At 41.4% G+C, this 21,765-nt stretch overlaps 3 protein-coding genes across 5 annotated transcripts in view; 1 reads left to right on the top strand and 2 right to left on the bottom strand.

The window, feature by feature from the left end:
- ADAM10 (ADAM metallopeptidase domain 10) overlaps window positions 1-2,244 on the bottom strand; it is a 51,101-nt gene extending 48,857 nt beyond the window's left edge. The window contains 1 exon segment of the mRNA XM_075765014.1: window positions 1,957-2,244. Within this exon segment, the coding sequence (XP_075621129.1) occupies window positions 1,957-2,011 (55 nt within the window). The 5' untranslated portion in view covers window positions 2,012-2,244.
- A 1,432-nt stretch (window positions 2,245-3,676) lies between these two features.
- The window catches only part of MINDY2 (MINDY lysine 48 deubiquitinase 2), a 36,602-nt gene continuing 18,513 nt past the window's right edge, over window positions 3,677-21,765 (top strand). For 2 of the 3 annotated variants that reach the window (XR_012837512.1, XM_075765016.1), the window contains exons 1-6: window positions 3,677-4,880; window positions 13,248-13,305; window positions 15,011-15,075; window positions 19,260-19,418; window positions 20,284-20,386; window positions 20,969-21,111. Coding sequence is in view for 2 of the 3 variants with exons in the window: in XM_075765016.1 (XP_075621131.1) it covers window positions 4,206-4,880; window positions 13,248-13,305; window positions 15,011-15,075; window positions 19,260-19,418; window positions 20,284-20,386; window positions 20,969-21,111 (1,203 nt within the window). In the remaining variant the exon portion in view is untranslated. The remainder of the gene's footprint in view (window positions 4,881-13,247; window positions 13,306-15,010; window positions 15,076-19,259; window positions 19,419-20,283; window positions 20,387-20,968; window positions 21,112-21,765) is intronic. The other variant, XM_075765017.1, reaches the window with a different exon arrangement.
- The window catches only part of SLTM (SAFB like transcription modulator), a 54,754-nt gene continuing 49,385 nt past the window's right edge, over window positions 16,397-21,765 (bottom strand). The window contains exon 21 of the mRNA XM_075765010.1: window positions 16,397-16,699. Coding sequence (XP_075621125.1) covers window positions 16,648-16,699 — 52 coding nt within the window. The 3' untranslated portion in view covers window positions 16,397-16,647. The remainder of the gene's footprint in view (window positions 16,700-21,765) is intronic.

The following is a 21,765-nucleotide window of genomic DNA, read 5'->3' as shown; positions in this document are numbered from 1 at the left end:
ACTGCTCTCACAGTAACATTGTATAGAATCATGCACTTGCCCTTTTTCAAACAAATGCCTGCCTAGAAGGAGAGCATGTAAATGAAGAACTCTATTTTAAAGTAAATAAAAATATTTACAATATTTAAGAAACTCCAGAAAAGTGAACACAGTTGAAATAGAAAATTCTAATATTAAAAAGTTATCGTAACTATGTTGAATTAATCTTTCATAATTATGTTGAGACTTTTACCAAAAAAGCTTCATAAGGTATTCTGGAGATGCGTATCATTTCTAGATTCTATCCAGCATTATTAAGCTTTCTTTAAAGATTTACCCATAGCGCTAAACACCAAAACACAACTGCTTCTGTTACCTGCCAGTGAGGTGTGCTTCCTAGTGCCAAAGACATTGAAGGTACCCATTCTTCTCTCAAAGAAAAAAGTTAACGTGAATTTATAAAATTAAATACACTTCACGAACTTGCTTCTATATATCCAGGGAACAGTACTTTACATGCTTACTGTGATTTTAAGGCATATTTGCCTGCCTAGAATTAAATGGTAGAAACAACCCTCACAACTAGTTAATGAATCACTTTGAATTAATTCTGTGCCAGCACAGTTCAGAAAACAAAGAGGCCTTGGAAAGCATACCAATAATTAAGTCTGAAATATCTTGATAGTTTACAAGAATCTGCAGGAAAAGTCAAAGTCTTTTGTGTATGCCACTCCTAATCATACAAATAACAGGATGACTTCTGACCATGCAAATCAGCTTGCTTTTTATCTCACAGCTTAGCCACATGTACAGCCTAATGAAGTTTTCACATACTTTCATGTTACTCTTTGAGAACATGAAAATGACCAGGATTTAGGGATAGATTCTTTGCTAATAAACCTACGTACTGACGCACACAGATAGAGCCCAGATAAGCAAGAGAGGTACCAAAGGAAAGGAGGAAGTCCTCCGCCCATCCTTCCCCAGCACACCCGCACAAGTCCACCTTTTCTAGTGTCTTTTCTTGTAAAAATCTGAAACTATTCCCCTACCGTGGCTTGACCTATTAAACATTACCAGGCTCAGTCAAGAAACTACCCTAACAGTTTCCTAATGCTGAAAAACAACTCATAACGGCAGCCGTTACAAAAAGTTCCACGTCCCCCATAAACATAAGCATGTTTTTCTCTGGCCTGCGAGACAGCGGAGACCCTCCACTTCAGGAAAAACCCGGGCTCGTCTTTTATTTCCTCAAGCTGAACTTTCCGTCTACCCGTGCTTCCTGGTTTCGGGGACAGGGAAGCGGCCATGGGGAAGGCGAGGTTTGGGGCGTGCCCCGCTCCGCGGGCAGCGGGACACCTGTGCGGCAGCCGTGCCGCCCCCGCGCACTCGGCGCGCAGCTTCCCGGCCCACCCGGGAGCGGCCGGCGGGGCCTGCCGCCGCCTCTCCCCACACACCAGCTTCCCCGGAGCCGCCGCCCGGCCCCGTCCGCGGGCGAGGTACGGGGCGGAGGAATGTAACCGGGAAGCGGCTACTGGGACCGTGAAGAAAGTCCCGCGGGACTGAAACGGAACCGAGAGCAGGGAACCGGGCAGGGGAAGGCACAGCCGAGCGCGGCGGGGGACAGGGGCCGAAGAAGAAAGGAGGGGAGAACAGCTGACTCGGTCCTCGGCGGGGGGAAAAGTCCCGGGAACAAGGTGGGGGCGCCGGGCCGGCCCCAGGCGGCGGGGGAAGAGGGCCCGGGCAGAACGGTGCGGACCGCGCCCGGGAGCGGGCGACGGAGAAGAGATCCCCGGCCAGCGGCCCAGCCGCGGCCTGCCGCCGGGGCGCTGAGGCGCAGCGCCCCGGGGAACGGGGCCCGCCACCCCCAACCTCGAGGCGCACAGCGGGGAAGGGAGAGGGAGGAAGGCTGGCAGCCCCGAGCCAGGGCCGCAGGCCAGGGCCCCCCGGGGCCAAACGGGCCCGGCCGCTCCTTACCTCCGGCTCCCGCCGCGCAGGAGCACAGCAGGATTATCGTCCCCGCCAGATCCATCTTCACCGGGCCCAGGCCCCGCCACCGCCTACCCACAGCACATCCGCCCCAGTCGGCGCCGGGATGGGGAGGGGCGAGCTCCGCGCCTCCCTCCGCTTTGTCCCCCGCCGCTCTGGAGGACTGTTTCCGCCCAACGGATCGGCTGAGGATCGGTAGCTCAGCCCCGACACCCCCCACCCGGCAACGCTCTGCTCTGATCCCCACACGACTTCCCCTGGCCGGCCGCCCGCGACGCCACCGGCGGAGCGGGGCGGCTCGTGCGTTCTGGGCGTGCTCTGCGGCCCGGCCCCGCCCCGCCTCCCTGCGCTGCGTGGCGCGCAAGGGGCGGGGCCCGGTGGAACGAGTTCACCGCCCGCTGGGCGGGGCGACAGGGCCGATACTCGCAGGCTGCAGGCCCGGGGCCCGGCGCTTCCTGGCTGCTGCCGCTGGGCACGGCCGGGAAATCGCGTTTCTTTGGCGGCAAATCAGGGCAGTGCCCCGGCCTCCGGGACCGGGGTTTTTCCTGGGGCTGGCGGCTTCCTGGCTGAGGCTGCGCCTGCCACCGCCCTGGGGCTGCCCGCGGGGCGGGGCAGGGCACCGAGCGGCTGCGGCCTCCCGAACCTTCGAAGGGCTCCGGTATTTGCATGGGTGAGGAGGCTCTACGTCCTCAGAGGCAAAGGACGGGCTGGTGCATAAACTTCATTCGCACTTGAGCGAGCTTCCCTCCCGCTCCTTTGAGCCCTTGTGTCAATAGCCTCAGCGCCGTTTACCATAATGAGGTCTTACAAAAGTGTAAGCACATCATCTGCTTTCCTTTCTCAGATACACATTTTTCCTTGCAGAAACTAATTTACTTACTTTTCGAGTTTTATTTTAGGTCACCTATTTCTCTTGATGCTCCACGTGTTGTGAAGCATTGCAGTTGTCCCCACTGAACAGGGATTAATTTTGAGACTGTCTTGAACAACCTTCATAATTCAAGTGTAAAGGAAAATCCTCCAATGAAGATAAAAATGTGAGCCGTTCAGACAAAATGTTTCATTTCTTGTTTGTCAATATGCTAATTCCTACATTCAGCCATGCTTACTTATTTTTTATATTAGGGTTTGTGACAAGTTTCTCAATTTATTGTCACCCCACTTCTACTTGTGCTTTTCAATTATTGTTGCCTTTTCACAATAAAGAAATCTTCCCCCACTAAAACTATTACAGCTGAGAAAAGTAAACACCTACCTAGAAAGCGCAATGATGATGAAGGTACTTCAGGGAAAGGTGCTAAAGCCGATACAATTGTTTACAAAGAGCTCAGCTAAGAGAGCTGCTGAGAAAAGATAAATTCTTATCTTTCCAAAACTGTATTTAAAATTTATGATTAAAAGCTGCAAGTTTCTATAGGGAGAGAAGGAAATAGGTTCAGTAGGGTGAAGTCTGCGTAGTACAACTGCATTGGTTCTTAAATTGTCTATTACGCTCACCACATCACATTTTTACAACGCAGACACTTAGCAAACCACAATAAAAGCACTGAAAACCTTCACGAAAGCCGAACTCCTCCTAATACCGACCGTGCCTTCCCAGGCTGCTCTTCACCTCAGCGCCGGCGGGGAACTTAGGCTGCGGGGGCGGGGCGCTGCCCACCGCCCTTCCCGCGCAGGCGCGGCCCCGCCCCCGCCGGCTTCCTGCAAAACAGGCGGGACAGCAGCCGGGCCTTTACGGTCTGTCTCCTGTTCGCGGTAACTTCGAGCTCCTGGGTGAAGGGAGCTGTCCCGCTGGGGAGCGGGCACCCCCGGTCCCTGCACCGCTTCAGAGAGGTGCCTTGAGGCGGCCGCCAGGCCGCGGGATGTAGGCGCGACCCTGCCCTGCGGCTGCCGCGCCTGGTGCCGCCCCTTCCGGGTTCGCGCCGAGGTTCGCGCGCTCCCCGCGCCCCTCACGCGGTCCGGGGGCGCGCGCACTCCCCACCTTCTTCCCCCCTCCCCCCCCGCGGGCGCCCCCGCTGCCGTCTCCGGACTCCCCGCCCCGCCAGCGGGATTCCCCCGCCCCGCCGGCCCCGCCCTGGGCCCTGCTGTGACCCGCGGCTGCTTCCCCCTCCCGCCCACACGTCCCTGGCGGGGCGGAGCTGTCGCTGCTGTTATGGCGTCTTGGGCGCTGTTGGCGAAGGATCAGCCGCTGCAGTGCCAATAGAAAGCGAAGGAGCCGGGCGGCCGGCGGGCCGGGCATGGAAAGCCTGGCGCAGCCCCCGCCGCCTCCGGGCTCGCTGAAGAGGGGCGGCGGGGGCGCTGCCAGCCAGCTCCTTCTGGAAGAGGTGGCGGCAGGCGAGAGCGGCTGCAGGGACGGGCCCGCGGCGGCTGAGGAGGGCGGCGGGCGGCGCAGCCCTTCCCCTCAGCCGGCCCCCGCTCACCACACGGCCCCTCAGACGGCGTCTCCCTCATGGGCCGCGGAGGGCAGTCCGCCGGCGTCAGACGGCGTGGGTCTGGCGGTGCCGGAGAGCCCCGGAGCGGCGCCTACCTCGGAGAGCGGTCCCGCGGGGGCCGGCTCCGGGAGCAGCGGGGCTCCCAGCCCCCCGGGGGAGGAGTCCCGGAGCCTGGACTCGCTGGAGTCCTTCTCTAACCTGCACTCCTGCTGCCCGAGCAGCTCCGAGCTCAACAGCGACGCCGAGGAGGCGGTGGTGGCGGGGGCCGCCTCGGGGGGCCCGGCCCCGGAGCCTGAAGGGGATAGGCCCGCGGCGGGCTCCCAGCTCCTCTCCGCCTCTAAGGAGCGCTTCCCGGGTCAGTCGGTCTATCACATCAAGTGGGTCCGCTGGAAGGAGGAGAACACGCCCGTCATCACCCAGAACGAGAACGGACCCTGCCCGTTGCTGGCCATCATGAACGTGCTGCTCCTGGCTTGGAAGGTACCGTGCGGGCGGGCGCGCCGGGGCGCCTGCTGCCGCCATGGCGGCTGCGCGTCGGGCGGGCGGTGCCGCTTGGGCAGCGCCGTGACCTGGAAACGCCGGCCTCGTCGGGGCTAGCTAGGCGTTTCGTGTGGTGCTGAAAACGCTCAGGGGGCACCTGTGCCAAAACTACGCTAACGCACCGCTGGAAGTTTGTGCTGATTAAGACGCAGACTTATTTCTGCTGCTGAGCGCATATCTCGAATAGAGAACTTGGAAGATAAATAATGGCTTGCAGTCTACTGCCAATATGCTACGTAGATGCTACTGTCATATATAGACTTACTTTTTGTCACCTTAAAATAGAAATAAAAATCTAGATGATGCTTTAATAAACTGAGCAATATATGGTTTGCAGATGTGTGCAGGTTTCTAGTAAGTAAACATTACTATTTATAGCACTGAAAATGTAGATGGTATTTTGGGAAAATAGGTTAGTTTTGTACAAAGAAATGTAGACAGAATTCTACAAAATACAGATTTGTACAAGTAACTGCCTGAATAATAGGGATACATTGGTACGGTTACGCAGCATAGATTGTATTTAAATTAATGAGTAAGCTTGTGATCGAGCACGGCTTTGAGACCTGGAAGTTCTTGTGTTTTAATAGCTGTCATGGATACCAACTTCCTGTAGTTTTAAAGTAATTATTCTCAACTTAAGCAATTAAAATGTAAAGCATAATATAATTATTAACATATGTGAAAAGAATATGTATTTGAGAAGGGCTATGAGGCTCTGTGTGTTGCAAAACAAGGAGGAGGGGGTACTTCTCAAGAAATGCTGGCAGTTCAACCCCAGAAGATTAGTGAGCTGATAAAAAGGAATCATAAAAAGGGAAACTTTATGGGAGTAGTTGTAGTATCAAGGGAAAGAAATTTGGTGTGGGAGAAGTACTGTTCAAAGGTGTAACAAGTGACATAGGAAAAGGTTAAAATGGAAATAATATTATAAGAATAAATTTGTTTAGAGGAAGGTAACTTTCCAGAAGATTAATGGGTTTTGAGTTAGATTTTCTGTACATTTTCCTGGACAGAATAGCTCATACACCAGCAGGAAAGCTGTGGATACAGTGATGTAGATTTTTGGGCATTGGTGAAAGCAACGTGGGGAAGTTGTGTGTGACTTTAAGGTATTGCTGTATGTAGGTTCTGCGATGCTCAAGAGGGTGTGAAGGTTGTCTTAGATTTCAGTATTTGATACTTGCTTTCTCTGCTCCCTCTTTAACATCTAGGGGTGAATGGAGGGTCTTGGAGAACTTAATTGTTCCTCATCATTCAGAGTGGTGGTGTTTTTAAAAAAAAAAGGCAGGTTACAGGATTTTCCTTTTTAACCTTTTGTTTAATGAAAGCATCTAAATGGGACAGCACTGTTCTTGTTGTTTTCATTTAAATATTTGAAGGTTTTGTTCCTTAGCATTCTTCCTTTGCCTCCTTAAATATATGATTGCTTTCTTCTGCTGTTCTCCATCCAGAATAGTAACTGACATTCTGCTTTGATCAAATATTGCATATTGAGAATTAAGGTGATGTCCAATTTTATAAATAGGTGAAAATCAAAATGCCTCTTGGGAGTGCCCTGCCATTTCTTATTGCTAGGATTACAGGAAGGGTTTTCTGTCGTTCTGTTTATATAAAGCCTCAGCAGAAATCACATGAGTTGCAGACAGGCAGCTAAATTGGTGAAACTGCCATTATGTGACTTATTATTTATATGCTTGAGGGTTTTCCTGATAGTTGGTTGTATATTGCCTCTGCTTATAAATGATTTTCCTCATTAGTGCCTCTCCAAATTAGCCTTTCTTTTCCCCAGTTTATTGTCAAGAACCGTGTTGGCGTTGTTTGGAGTGGCAAGCTTAGTGGCAGCTCATCTGTACATCACTGACAGTGGCTAGCTACATACCAAGGCTGAGGATGGACATGCACATTCTTCTCACTTCTCCTGAACCAAGATGAACACTAGATTGGGTCGGGTAATTGTAGGTTGGGAACAAGGAAGCAGACCAAGAGATGAAAACAGGCGAAAGCAGAGCAAGAATACCATAGTATTTGTTAGGTGAAAAGAAGCTATGTGGTGGGGAAAAAATGAAGTAAGAAGGAGATGAGGAGGGGAAATAAAATTACAGCAGAGAATAAGAAGGTAAACAGTTAAGCTTTGGGCTCTCCTCACTGTGTCAGCAACCAGCTTTCTCAGAACTCTATCTTGAGAACGTTTGGTCATCCTGTAGGTAGATACGGTCTCAAGTAACTTCAGATAGTACATGCAACTGCTCAAGTTGAGAAACAATAGTTAGAATACTAGTTTTCAAGTTTTCATGGATGCTTCCCTTTGTGTGGCCAATTACATGTTTCCATTATTCCAGAATGAGAGTGATAACCTTGAGATCCAATACTGTGTATCAGCTGTGCTTGTGCAGTAGTAAAAGTTGAATTCACATAATTGTTTGTGACAAGTGACACATAATCAATTTGCTTAGAATGAAAATCTTTATTTACTACTTAGTACTAAGTGGGAATCCTTCTGAGGGTCTGTGGGCCATCATCACAGAAACACTTATACCTAAAAACTCAGATTAACGTTTGGATACATTGAGGAGAACTCACCTTTTGTGGTATTTCAGCTCCTCAAAATACAAGCTTCTTACCCCCACACTAGAGTATTGTTTTAAATACGCTAACAGTTGTGTGATCTTCTGTTTGTGTGTCCCAGTTGCCCTCATTCAAAACAGTTTTTCTGAAATAGCCCTCACTGAGTAAGGTGAGACTATAGAGGTAGTTTGTTAATTTGCTTAAAGGATTGCAATAACAGGGAGACTTAAGATGTATTGTACCTTAGATAAGTGTGCCATGTATTAAAAAAATGTCTTCCTAGTGGTTATGAAGATCTTGTTCATTAACAGAGCAAGATTCTTCTCTGTTCCTAGTCATTATTCAGTTTTTATTATGCCTTTTGGAGGTATTTTTGATATTGGTGTTAAGATCTTTATTTAGGGATACAGGTATAAAGACTACTTAAAAATAATTGATTCTTTGAGAGTGCTGCATCTGTATGTTCTTATCTGTGAGATGCTGGTTTGGCACCGCTTGAGTATTTTGAAATTCTGAAATAGTAGCATCTATTGGGACTACTCAAATTATTTTTGGTAGTACAAGCTTTTGGAACTAAACTTGCAATAAAACTGCTACCTCTTTTATCCACTGATTTCAAAGGAGTCTGGACGTACAACTTCGAGGTGACAGAGTGCAGAAGCCATACTTAAAAATGTTACAATTGTGAAGTCATCGCTTCTCTTTTGAAGTGTTTTTGCAGACTACCTCCATAAGCTTAACTTGCAGTTTAGCCTTTAGGAGATAGAGCCGAGGAGTTCCGCTTACAGAAGCATTACAGCAATGGTCTTCTAAGTAAAAAGGGAAAAAAAAAAAACCCCAAAAACCAGAATAATACCAACTTGAAAAAAGTAACTGTTGTGCAAAACAGTGTGGTAACTGTTCAGGCTTCCGTGATAGAAATGCAAGCAGAAGCAGAGTATTGAAACAAACATTTTAAAAAGTATGTTAGACCATGGGTTGTCTCTTGTGATGTAGAGTAGTGTAGGACTCTGTCTTTCAGCTTGTTTAAATCTGAAGGCTGCTCATTTTTTCCTCAGACCTGTGGCTCGCTATGTAGTTAAGCTTAGCAATGCAAACTTTGCTTTTCTAAGTACTTTTTGTGATCTTTGTTAGGTGTAATCCATGCACTGCTTTCTGATAACTTCTGGCATTGCATTGAATGGTAATTTGGGGAGGGGGAGTAGCTGTTTTCGGGATGTACTCCATGGTAATCATCGGATGCTAAAAGGGTGCCTTGTAATTCTGCTCTGTGTTTCTTAGGTAGGATGTGATGTCAGTAGTTGAAGAACTCTGTGAACCTTAACGCATTGCACGGAAATTGTATATCTGAAATGTCCAGGGAACAGAGAAACAAATTGTTTTGGAACATAAAATAAGTCTAAGGGAAATAATGTAATAATGAAATCATGTAATACAAATATAAATCATATTAATACTGTCTTGAAAAGTGAGTGCATATGGAATATCTTGTCCTTACAGCTTTTTATGTAGGAGAATAATCCTAGTAGTGTATTTGGCAGTGTTCTTAGAAGTTTTTTTCTATTACAGTCCTTTCAACAAACGGCATGTTTTGGGAGCTGTGTTCCCTACATACCTAGTTCTAAAATTTCAGTAACTTTTAGAACTGTATAAATTACCTATTTAGGTGACTGTAACAATTATGTAAGTAAATATTTATAACTGTTTATGCTTAGAGGTATCCAAACTGAGGTACAGAGAAGAGGTAGAATAAAAAATTCCTCATTAGAAATGTTTAGGTTGTCATAAAAATAGCCTGTTTTTCAGAGAAGCTGAGTACAGTACGCTCCCGCTGATACCCATTTGATTTGTCAGAGTCTGCAGTGGTAGTCCCCGGTCTGAGGTCTGGCATTGTCCCTTTACACGTGATCTGCTTTTTCTTGTTACTGAGCTGAACCTCCTTATGGCCAGAATCTGCACAGATTGCTCAGATGAATTTGCTCAGCCTCCAAAGGTGAGTTGCTGGTGAACTTTTGATGAATGCTCAGCAGAGGCCTTGGCAGCCTTCCTCCCTGCATCTGTGGGATGAGTTGAACTTCCAAATCTGCAGGCCTGTAGCTGTGTGTTTTCCAGAACAGGAAGCCTGCTCTGAGGGACTGAAGGAAACCTGGTTGAAGGGGGAGATGTTAGGTTATCGGGTGACAGCGTGTACTGTCAGGCTATTGTGTGATAAGCTTTTGAAGCTGTTCCTGCAAGGCAAGAGGTACATATTTGCAGGGAGTATTAATTGTTCTTTGTCAAGGCAGGTTGAAGCTACCCTTACCTCTTCCGGAACACTGAATTCAAGGGAGTTGCATATTTTAGATAAAGATGTTCTGAGACTATAAATAATAAGCCAGTAGAAATTTGCATGGCCCCTTTTCATGGTTGCTGCTTCTATGCAGGACTATATCACTTTATTTTTTTTAAGCCCTTCTGAAAGTTGTGCTAGACAAACTGTTCAATATGAAGATTTGTTTATCATTCTTTTAATTACAAAGGTGGCTCAACTGTACCTCACATTGTAGTTTAGTGAGAAAGATTTAGTTTCTCACTCCTGAGAATGGGAGGGAAAACAGAATGAAAAGTAGCTACAGTTAGGAAGAGAGATCAGTGCGAAAGACTGGGACACTGCAATAGAAGGGTACAGGAAATGGGTGGGAGTTGAAGTGTGTTTTTCCTAAAATGTAAAATTAATGTAAAAGCTAGCAACTAAGCATTGAAATCTATCGAGAAAATTTGTCCCTCAAAATAATAGGTTACGGACAACAACAACTTTCACTACTATTGCTTACGTTGTTTTCTTTTGTTGATTTATGTGGAGAATGACTGTGGTTCTGTGTGATTTTTCTCTCTCTTAAGTTCTAAGGTGTTTTTCTTTCCCGTTTCCTCTTTGCTGTACGTTTCCTGTAGCTTAAGCGCTCGCAATAATGCTCCAAACAGTTATGAAGTGTCATGTTCTCTCTCTATCCTTGTCAGCTCTTTTCAGAAGTACTTACGTCTCTGTTGGAACCCCATTAACCCACTTCAAAGATGTGATCAAGGTCCGACAAAACATGCCAGCCCTAAAATTATGGTGTGAAGTAATCCATTAACTTTGTTTAGCATTTAATTAAGCAGTTAATTTTGAGATTTAGCTTGCTAAAATATCTGACTATGAGAGATTCTGTAGATATGAGTAAAACTACTTTGCTTTAGTTCTGCAGGTAAAAAAAATAAATTGCTAAGCATTACAGTTGTGGGGGAAAATTCAGATTGTTAACCAATTATAGAAATAATACCTCTTCCAGTCCATAAAGTCTGAAATAGTAATATGTTTATCCCATGAGTACGTAGAGCTCAAATATAGGTAACCAATGTAATTATGCTTTACAGCTGCTGTTTATAATGTAGGCATACTTCTAGATTCCCAAGTGTGGTGCAGAGCAGAAACCTCCAAGCAATGCTGGCTGAGCTGATATGAATGCTTTTAAATAAATGATGAAAAGAGCTAGCTTCAGTCCCAAAAGAATTATCACAGTAGTCCTGCTAATAGTTGAGGAAGCAATGCTAATTTTCCTTCATACTATACTGGCACATCTCTACTGTTTGTAGTCCCAGAACAACTTCAGGCACAGTGTAAGTAATTCTGTTCTGTGCTGTTACATTGATATGCCTTAGGAGCCATAATAAACCAGACCCAACTCAGGGGTGTGCACAGCTAATGTTTGTTAAGGCTTGAATGCTGCCAATTCAGAACTGGAAGTTTAAGAATCAGCTTTTTGAACCTGTAGTCCTATTAGTTACATGGCATAATGTATTTATGTGAATACTCAGTATGAATATTATGGACAGGATCAAAAATTAAGAAAATACTTAGCCTATTGAGTATTAGTGAAACTTAGAGAAGTTATGGGAAAAGGTGAAGAATTTTTGCAAGGTACAATCTATTGTCAGTCACTTAAAAAATGTTTTCAAAAATTCATGTGCCTATGCATCCATGACTGATTTTTCTTGTTTAATACATATAATTTTAAGGATTTTGTATGAGTAGAACTAACCAAGCTTTCTTTCTTACAAACTTATGCTTCACTAATTTCCTGCTTTAGTAACAATTTATACTTTCATTCCCTTCCTTCCCTAGATCCCTGACTGTACTGTCAGCTTCTTTCTATGCCCATCATCTATGGGTTGATCAATGTGTGGCAATTGCTGTGTGGCCAATTCTGACTTAAGCATGGGCATATTAACTTAGGTCTCTCTCTTCTTCCAAATTCAATGAAACTTCTTGTAAATCCATATATTTAGCACGTTTGCCTTTTGTCAGATATGATTAAAATTGGTGGTGAGATAGATTTAGTCCAATCATATCTTATTTTCTCTGGAAAGTTATTAAAATAGCTTAGTTTTCAGACTGGGAAGGAAACCCTTTCTCTCATAATGTGAACAGTTGTAGTGTGTTGCTATTCTGTGTTTTTTGGGTTTGGGATGCTGCATCAATGGCTTTATATGTATTGTTCTTCCATCTGGTGGCTTTCTACTTCCTCCTTCCTCTCCACAATCAGCAAAGTAGTTGGAGCCTATTAAATCTTAAGCATGAGTTAAGAATCACACATCACGTCTTTCTATCTGTGTCAAGGAGAACAGCGATCAGTGTTGAGGAACTTGATTAAAAAATTTCTAATAAAATAAATACCAGACTTTCTAGACTTTCAGTGGTAAGATGATGAAGAGAGAGGATGAGAAGGTTAAAAACTGAAAAGAAAGCTTAAAGATGAACCAACCTCCCTGCCCTCCTTCCCCCCCCCCCAAACCATAGAAAAATAAAATTCATATTTATGCAGAGAAAAAATGAGCACACTAAAGTTAAAGACAAAATACTCCTATGATATTCCTTCAGATTGCCAGAAGCACGCCTTTGCATGTGTTTGCTTTGGCTGTTATTGCAGGGAGATATGTCAATGGAAGTGCACAACCAAAATATTTACCCAAGATGCTGGATGGTGGAAATGAATATTGAAGAAGCTTTTGGCTCTGGCTGCCATCAGGGTGGTTGGTTTTAGGAGGTGACGATGGAGGAATAGGTCAGGGGAGAGGGGAAAGGAAGCTTTGCCACTGAGTACTGTGTGTCCAGGCTTCTCTGTATGGAGTTAAACCAACTCCCTGAAATGTGAGGTTGGGATGAGAGGCTGGGAGGTCATTTCCTCATACCTGCATGAGTCTTGGCTTCCCTGTCCCAGCAGCTGCTGCCACCAGATTCTCTACAGTCTCTTGCCTGTATGCAGGAACTTTTGGAGGTAAGACTCAGTTAAGAGTTATAATAAAGGCAGGGAGTCAAAGACTTTGCTGAAGAAGGTGAAGTTTTCTTAACTAAGTGTGGCTACAGTTCGCAGTCTTTTCATCCTGGATGCTTGCAGCTGAGCTAGGGCAGTGAGCAGTGTGAAGTCAAGAGGGATGTTGGTGAAATGTTTTGGTGGGAGTAGGGAGCACCTACAGAGAGCTGTAAGTGAGAGAAGGTACTGTGTGCATGTGGTTTCTCTAAAAAACAAAAGCCTTTTTAAATGTCGTCTTGTAGCAATTTAGTAGAGGTCCTGGGAAGGTTCTTGGTCCCAGTATGCTAATGCTTTTATAAATCAGTGAGGCAAATGTGATCAGAAGACTTATGTCTAGAAATACCTTATTGATACTTCCTAAACTGTATTGGTTTGACATTTTAAAGAGAATTTATTTTTACTTTCACAGATTAAGCTGCCACCAATGATGGAAATCATAACAGCTGAACAGCTGATGGAATACTTAGGTTAGTAATTACAATATATGCTTTTTCAATTATATTTATTAGTGAGTAGTAGTATAGGAGAACTGTTTTATTTATTTACTCTTTTATTCAGCTTTACTTGAATGCATGCTTCAAGAAGACTACTTAATGGTATTCAGTTACTCATGCTTTTCCTTAACTGCTTTTAGGAGCTTCCTGTTGTGCTTTCCTAAGTGGTTAGTCTAGTGATGCAGTTGATATGGCTTAGTACACCAACACATTGGTAGACTTAAACTTATTAATGTCTCTTACAATGTTGTTTTGTTATAGTTGACAGAATGTACTGTCAGCTATGCCTTCAATTGTCTGCAGTAACTCTAATCATTGATAGTATGACCCAGTTAAAATAACAGGAAAAATTAACTTAGTCGTAACAGTGACTGGGGTCTCATTTGCAGGAACTACTCCATTATCAGATTCAGTCTTCAGCAAAACTGCAGCTGTTTCCATCTGACAAGTCTGTGACTTCAATAGCCCAGAATTATCCAGGTGTTAAAAGTGCAGTTGCAATAGTACTTAAGCTGTATGTGCCACAGCTCTTTCCCTTTGTAGTGTAACAAATATAGAATGTTTGAGCTTAATAGACTAGGTTTGATTTTTCTCAAGCAAAATAAAAAAATGACGATATTGTCTTTTTTTTTTTGCTTGTAAATAATGTAGCTTGGTCTTTTCAAAAGCATATCGCTGAATCTTTCAGCAGAAGAAATATGTTAATTACATAATTTCAAAAAAATAAGTCTTAAGAAATCTTGCTGCCTGTGTCTAAACATTTCTTCTAATTGTATTGGTAGAATAATACTGTCTGATATCACTGCATAATCACAGTTGGCTAAATGTGTGTATTCTTTCTTCAAGGCACATATTGGCTTCTCGAATTGTCTTATTAAATTGAATAACACAATCACCTTCTCAAATTATTTAGGTTCCTATTCAGTCAATAGGATTTGCAGTTGCCGAATGGTTCTTTTACAGCTTAAAAAAAAAAAAAAATTTAAAAAGCCCCTTAAAGACTTTGAATAATTTTAACTTAAAAGATTATAAATTAGGAAACTTGTAATGATATTTTTCTTTGAGTAGAAACATATTTTTTAGGAATGAAGCAAGAGTATAAATATAAAAAGCATTGAAATAAAACCTGAAAAATTTGGGAGAGATACTTTATGGTTACTAGGCACTAATAATACTACAAATCTTGAACCCCAGTGTATTGATTAACTGATTAACTACCTCTGTGTTGTGTTCCAGTGGGTGTCTACAAGCCTTTCAGAATTATTGGTGTATGGAAACATATGCCAAAATATTCATAGCATCAGTCAAGATAAGTGGTTGCCTTTTTAAATTGTTATGCAATTCCATAGCTTATTGTGAACAGTTTGACCTTTTATATTTTTAAGTTGATGTATAGAGAGAAGTAAATTTCTGCATAATTAAGAGATTGGTACGATACCCCGAGAGATTATGAAATGCTGCTTTATTAACAACATTGACCATTTGAATTTTACTATGGTTTTATACTCATATTTTACACCATAATTGTAATTCAGGTTATAAAATGATATGATCTCATTAATTTGATAGACAACTTCAGTGATGGTATTTATGTTCACTCAGCCTCAGTCGGAAGTGTTCATAGAAATGTTGAAGCTTTGAGTGTGGAATAAACTTAATTTTATTTTTTGCTTTTTAGGAGACTATATTCTTGATGCAAAACCTAAAGAGATATCTGAAATTCAGCGTCTAAATTATGAGCAGGTAAGGAGCTGCTCCTAAAAATACAATTGCTTATGTCTGAAGGAACTAAAACTTTTTTCCTCACCTAAAGTTTATCATCTTGTTAAAAACCAGAAACATGCAAACTATTATTTGTAGTTAGTTTTTCCTTTTTTTTTTCTCTTGGGTTAATGTAGAGTATTTTTTATAAATACTTCCTATTAGTGAAGAGAAAGTCAGTATCTATTAACACGATAATTTTTTTCCTGAGTGTAATGAAATAATTTTGTTCTTATTGAGGAATTATAACACAGAAGTACAGGTGGAAGCATATAACCGAGTGGTTGCTCTTTGTGCTCTGTGTGCTCTGGTCTGTGATCCCTGCTAGACTTTATCTGAGGATGTAAACTAAGCAAGAAAGATCTCTGTTCTTAAGTTGTAATGCACAAAGAGGTTGATTCCGTATTATTAAAGGCAATATTATTTGCCCTGACAACTATTTTTATGTCATCACAGAAATCTTTGTTAAAAATAATGCTATTAGTTTAAAAAAATACTGATGTAGTATAATTATCTTGGAGCAATTTTTCAATCTGTTTCTGTGTTCACAGCTGATTTTTTTGATTACTCATAGAAAAGTGATTTGAATTTATTACATGTGTTAGGTTTCAAGCTAGTTCTATTTATTATTAGGTTGTCTTTTCTTGCTCTCATTCAGTGTTGAAAGCCAAATTGAGTATCTTGGGATACTTGAAATTAGAATGAAGATTGAATGTGGATTCTTTTAACAACCAAAAATATGACTTGTATCAAATTATATGAATTATTTGTGTAATAACAAAATTAGCTATATTTTTTCTACACAAATCTGTGCTGTAGATGATTATAGCTATAATCAGCTTAGAGGAGGGTGATGAAAACTATTCTTGCTTAAAGTACCACCTTTATGGCTTTCCTGTGCTCAAATATATGACTTTACTATGTAAAAGTCACAAACCTTTTCTTTAAATATTTAACTGTACAATTTTAAAAAAACCTTGTGTTCTAGGAGTGTTCTAAATGTACTTGTAGATGCATGAGTGATTCACATAAGAGAGGAAAAACAAACTAATTAAGCAGCTGAGTCTTACAAAATTATTACATTTCAGAAGCATTGGGACAAAGTCTTAGTATTAATCATAATTCTGTGTTTATCTTGTCACACAGTTAATATTCTTTGCCTAAAAAATATATTTTCTTCCTATACAAGAAATCCAAGTAAACTTTTTGGACAGCTGGATTTGTAATGCTTAATTTTAGTATAATTTTAACATCATTATAAGATATTAATTTCAGCAGTGAGTTTCTTTTTTACCATAGTTGAGGGATTTAATTAAGCATTTGAATGAAAGTTGGATTTAAAAAAAAGAAAAAGCACAAGTTCTAATGTACAAACTTAAGAACAGGTTGCGCAGGGAGGTCATGGAGTCTCCATCCTTGGAGATATTGAAAAGCTGTCTGTACATTGTCCTGGGCAACGGGCTTTAGGTGGCCCTGCTGGAGCAGAGGGAGTGGACCGGATGACTTCCAGAGGTCCCTTCTGAGCTTAACTGTTCTGTATATTTATATCCGTACTTATTTGCATTCATTTTTTTCAAAGCTTGTTACTTTGAAGGTGTGCAAATAGCTAAAATAGAAAAATAGAAATGATACTGTTAAAAATTGTAGTGAGAAACTTCTGCAGTTTTCTGGACAGTTTGATGTATTGCTGGTTTGTTTACATTACAAAATAAATGCAACTAATGTCTGTAGATGTATGATCTCCATTTGTGGATGGCTGGTGCTGAACTGCTATAGACTTTATATTAATTTAGCAGAGTAAGAGTATAGCATTATTTCTTCCAAAACACCTCTGATAGGTTTTTATTCTTGATGTCTGTTCCCTACTAATAAAATGCACTTAAGTAAGGTGATTTGGCTTGCTTTTATAATGATAAAATTTTTTTAAAAATTAAAGTCTGAACCAGATCTGAGAATTACAAATCTTGCTAAAGTCTAAATTTTGTGACATTGCAAAATTGTCAGAAGGATGAAGCAACATGTAGTAAAGTAGTGGGAGCTCTTGCCTTCTTGGTAGTAGAAACTTTACACAACAGTGCAGTTAAAAGGCTACAAGCAGTAAAACTCTCATTCATAGCAAGAATAGCACGCTCATTCATAGCAAGCACTGGCAAGTGCAGATACTGGATAATGATTGTGATGGTGTTTTATAGCTATGCTTGGTCAAGTAGTTAATAAGCTTTTCTGTGTAAGCTTCAACTCTTAGAGCTTTCCAGGTTTAAAACTGCTTAGTAACAAGGAAGCATGTCTGTTTATACTTACTACTTTGGGAGTTTTCAGAAGTTGCATCTTAAATGAAATTACTCAAGTAGGATCAAGTTTATTGTTATACTGGTTTTTTATTAAGAAAAAAAGTACATTTAAACTTGCATACCAGTAAGAGGAGTAGCTTAATTCCTTTGGCTAAAATGCTGAGGTTGGTGAACGTGAAATTTTTCCTGTATGCCTTCATGAAACCATGCTTTTGCATGTGTAGTATTGTGCAAAGATCTGTAGGTGAGCCTATTTTACATTTATATGTCTGCTTACACAATTTTTACATACAAGTTTTGTTTTAGAATTCTGTTGCATGCTGAGAGATGTCTAAAACTTCTTCCAAGATCTAGGTAACATTCCTCTTTCCAACAGATGCAGAACTGTGCTTAGAATTGGGTCATGAAGTGTTGAAGGATGTAGCCACTTCACTTACAACGCTTACTGAGTAAATGTGCTATGTTTTAATTGGTACATTCTTTACAATACCAAGTTACAAGATGCATAGACTGATTTATTAAACTGCTTTCTTACAAATAGTGAGGTCTACCTTATGTTCTAATACAGGCTTGTGTTGGTATTCTGCTCCACCTATTAATGTGTGCACTAATGTACTGCAGAAATGAATATTCAAGTTAATGTATTGGTTATGTTATTGTTTAATGGATCCAGTTGTCATTTTCCTGCATTTCAGCAAGTTGCTTTTAATTTGATAAAATAACTCATCACTGTGTCCCACTTATGCCTTGTTAGCCTACCTAGCTCTTTAATAATTTTCTCATTATTCATCCTTTTTAGACAGTCATACTTAGTCTCAATTCTTTGTCTTGCCTTATTGATTCCATTAATTGTGGTTCTTGCCATTAACTGTCCTACCAGTAAAAGAAGATCCATCGAGAGGCAATTGTCTCTAACAATCCGTGGGTTTAGTCTGTGAATAATTTCTGCCTCCATCTCCTTTCTAATCTGTATTTCTGGGTTTTGTCATGCTTTTTTTTTCCTCACTGTTGCAATCCTGAATTCCTCTTAAGCAACAGAATATTGCAAAACTAAGAAAAAAAAAAAAGCCCTCCCCAAACCCCAAAACAAAAAACCACAACCCGCCCCCCCCAACAAACCAACCTCAAAAAACCCCTAACACCACACCACCCCCCAAAAAAAAAACCCCAGCTAACAAACAGGCGCCTCAGTTTCCCTTAATCGTTTGCAAATACTTTCTGGTAATAGTCTTTGTGGACTTTTCTCACTTGGTGGAAAATTCTTTCCCCTGCATGTCAGGAAACTTATTTGTCTGTTGTTTCAAGAGAACTGTCTCACAAAGCACTTCTTTGGGTCATCTTTGCTTTGTGTGATTGGATTTTCATCACTTTATAATTCCCCTTAGGATTCCTTTGGGATCACTATTATAATACAAGTGCTACTTTCATGACTTGTTTCCACAGTAGAATCTACAGGCCATTTAAAGGTATGCGCAAAATAAGATAGCCACAAACTTTTTTATGAAACAAGAAAAATCAGATTCTTGTTGTTCACCATTTTAAGTACTGAACCCCCAAATTGGAGTTGGCAAGTAGAACTGTGTAGATCTGTTTGTTTTGTTCGTTACGTGGTCGCAAGTACTTCAGCCCCTGACTCTTAGGAGTCAGATTCAGCTGATTGGAGGGAGAGTTCTTATTTTACAGATCTCTTCTGGCACAGTGAGAATGAATAATGTGAATATGCATTGAAACAGTTGTTTAGCTAACTTCCACTTTTGTAAAATTTTTTTTCAAAATGTTGAATTAATGAGTACTAAATCATGAAGGGTTACAAGTGGCACCACCAAGTATACAAAGCTGTATTTGGTCATCTGCTTTTTTTCTTTCTGCTGTCAGAATATGAGTGATGCAATGGCAATTCTACATAAGTTACAGACGGGTCTGGATGTCAATGTGAAGTTTACAGGTGTACGAGTATTTGAATATACACCGGAATGCATAGTGTTTGATCTTCTTGATATCCCCTTGTACCATGGATGGTTAGTGGACCCTCAGGTAACTTACTTTTTTTTTTTCAGTAATTCAAACAGAATAGAAGTTATTCTGAGTTTTATTGGGAGGAGGGGGAGATGTTTCTGAATTTTAACTGGAGTCAATAATAATGATTATGGTAATGGACTTTTTAAATCTAGTCAGAAAAACTGCATTTTCTTTAGAGAGGAGTGAATACAGACTGTACATGTTTTTTACTGTGGTAACTTTGCAGAGACTAAGTCTATAGTTAAGCTATCTTTCAAAACCTTCTATGCTGACTTCATAACTATGTAAATTAGAATTTTTCTGAGGGAAGTAGGAAGTTGTCAGATCAGTGTCTCAGTCATTGTTTTTGAAAGCTTTTTAGAGAACACTTGGAAGGAATACAAGGTTACTTTCCTCCTTTTATTCTGATTTACTAGTCACTGCTTTTGAGTACTGAGGATGTTAGAGCCAACTGGAGAACTGTATCTTTAACAAATAAAATTTATTTTTAATGATATTTAATAAATGGTGAGTTTGGCTGGAATAATCTGCTTAATTTTTTTTCCTTTTCATGCCTTGTTCATGAAAGTTGCTATTCTCTTATACCCTTGGGCTTCTCCCCTGCCCAGCTGAGCCTACTTATGCCCTGTTCTCCTCCATCCGCTTCAGCAACAGCTTTTGATGTTAAGCGTTAACTTAAGGATTTAAAATGGGATCTGAGACTGCAAAATGTGTAACAGTCTGTGCTAAAACTTTTTGGCCTAGTACTTTTAGGGGAATAACTTCCTCTCTTTGAAACTCTCCTTATTTTCATACGAATAATTGCCATAGGCTTACGGTTGTGTTTTGTTCTTCACAAAGGTGAGTTGTTTGTTTTGTATGCTGTTCCTTTCTGCTCCAGGTTGCTGACATAGTAAAAGCAGTTGGTAACTGCAGTTATAATCAGCTAGTGGAGAAGATCATTTCTTGTAAACAGTCGGACAACAGTGAACTGGTTAGTGAAGGTGGGTAGCTTTTTTTCTGTGCTTCATCAAAGTATGTACCCTATCAAATCTTAGCTAAATATTTTCTATGTGGTCTTGGTATGTAGAGATACAAGTGTAATGAGCTGCATTCTGTCTGCTAAACTTCTTTCCCTGGGCAGGCAGACAGCACTGTGCTTGTCTTCTAAAATTCTCTAATCCAATTTCGAAACCAAGGATCAGCCTCATTCTGTTGATCTATTAAATATACTTTTTAAAATGCTGGAGAGAACTTCCTTTTATGAAAAGGTATTATGGGCAGCATTCAGATTTCAACCTGGCTATATATTATTGCCTATAATTAGAACAGGAATTATATACTATATGATGACAAGGAAAAAATCAGTATTATTAGAAGCAGATACAGCATTTCTGAATATGAGGGTTCTCTACAATGCTGAGGTTTTAGAACTTGGTTTACCCTCAATGTGTTCCCTTCGATTTGTGGTAATAAGGGGGCATCTTAGTAGGGAGGAGATAAGAAAAATATTACCACTGTAACCAGATTTTATATATTAGGAAGTATGTAATAGACACACATAACAATACGTATTGCTTTTGTAGGATTTGTAGCTGAGCAATTTCTAAATAACACAGCTACACAGTTGACATACCATGGACTGTGTGAGTTGACTTCAGCTGTCCAGGAGGGAGAGCTTTGTGTGTTCTTCAGGAACAACCATTTTAGTACAATGACCAAATACAAGGTATAGTCAACATTTTTGTCTTTACTGTTGTGGTTTGCATTCTCATTTCAAAGCAAATCTTGTTTTTTCCCTGTCTTAAAATAGAAATAAATTCCAGTTTGTTGTTATATGTAAGTACAGCTCATGGTGAATGTAAGGTCTGTAGCAACTGTTACTTGTGAATTATTGATTACAGTGTTTTAGATATCGGGATCCATTATCACTTTAAATCTTGTTGCAGCTCTTCCCTTTATGTTCACTTTGCTCCCTGCGTTAACTCATTTTCTGGTTATATATAATCACATACATTTCTTACATGGCTTAAATTTACTTGCAGTGTGTGATTGGCAATTCCAAGGTTAATTATTTAATTTCTTGTTTCTGAGGATATAAAAGTTTGCTTTACACTTGGGCCAGCAGACGAGTAACTCCATCATGGTGTTCAAAATACTAAACATTTAGAGAAGTTCAGATGAGCTACAATATTGGTTCCCTTTGTTAGGGAGGAGGCGATTTATTTTTTTTAATCTGAAACTGGGGAAGAAAAAAGGTGACAATTGTGAAAGAAGTATTCCAGGATACAAAAAGCAAGTGACAATTTGGTTAATGCTTCTGGAACTCCTGTGGAGCGGAGAACTTGGCTTGGCAAGTTTACAGTCATTTGTGGAGCATCTT

Source organism: Balearica regulorum, chromosome 12, assembly GCF_011004875.1.
Source record: "Balearica regulorum gibbericeps isolate bBalReg1 chromosome 12, bBalReg1.pri, whole genome shotgun sequence".
Classification (NCBI taxonomy): Eukaryota; Metazoa; Chordata; class Aves; order Gruiformes; family Gruidae; genus Balearica; species Balearica regulorum.
This window is presented reverse-complemented; position numbering and strand designations above follow the sequence as displayed.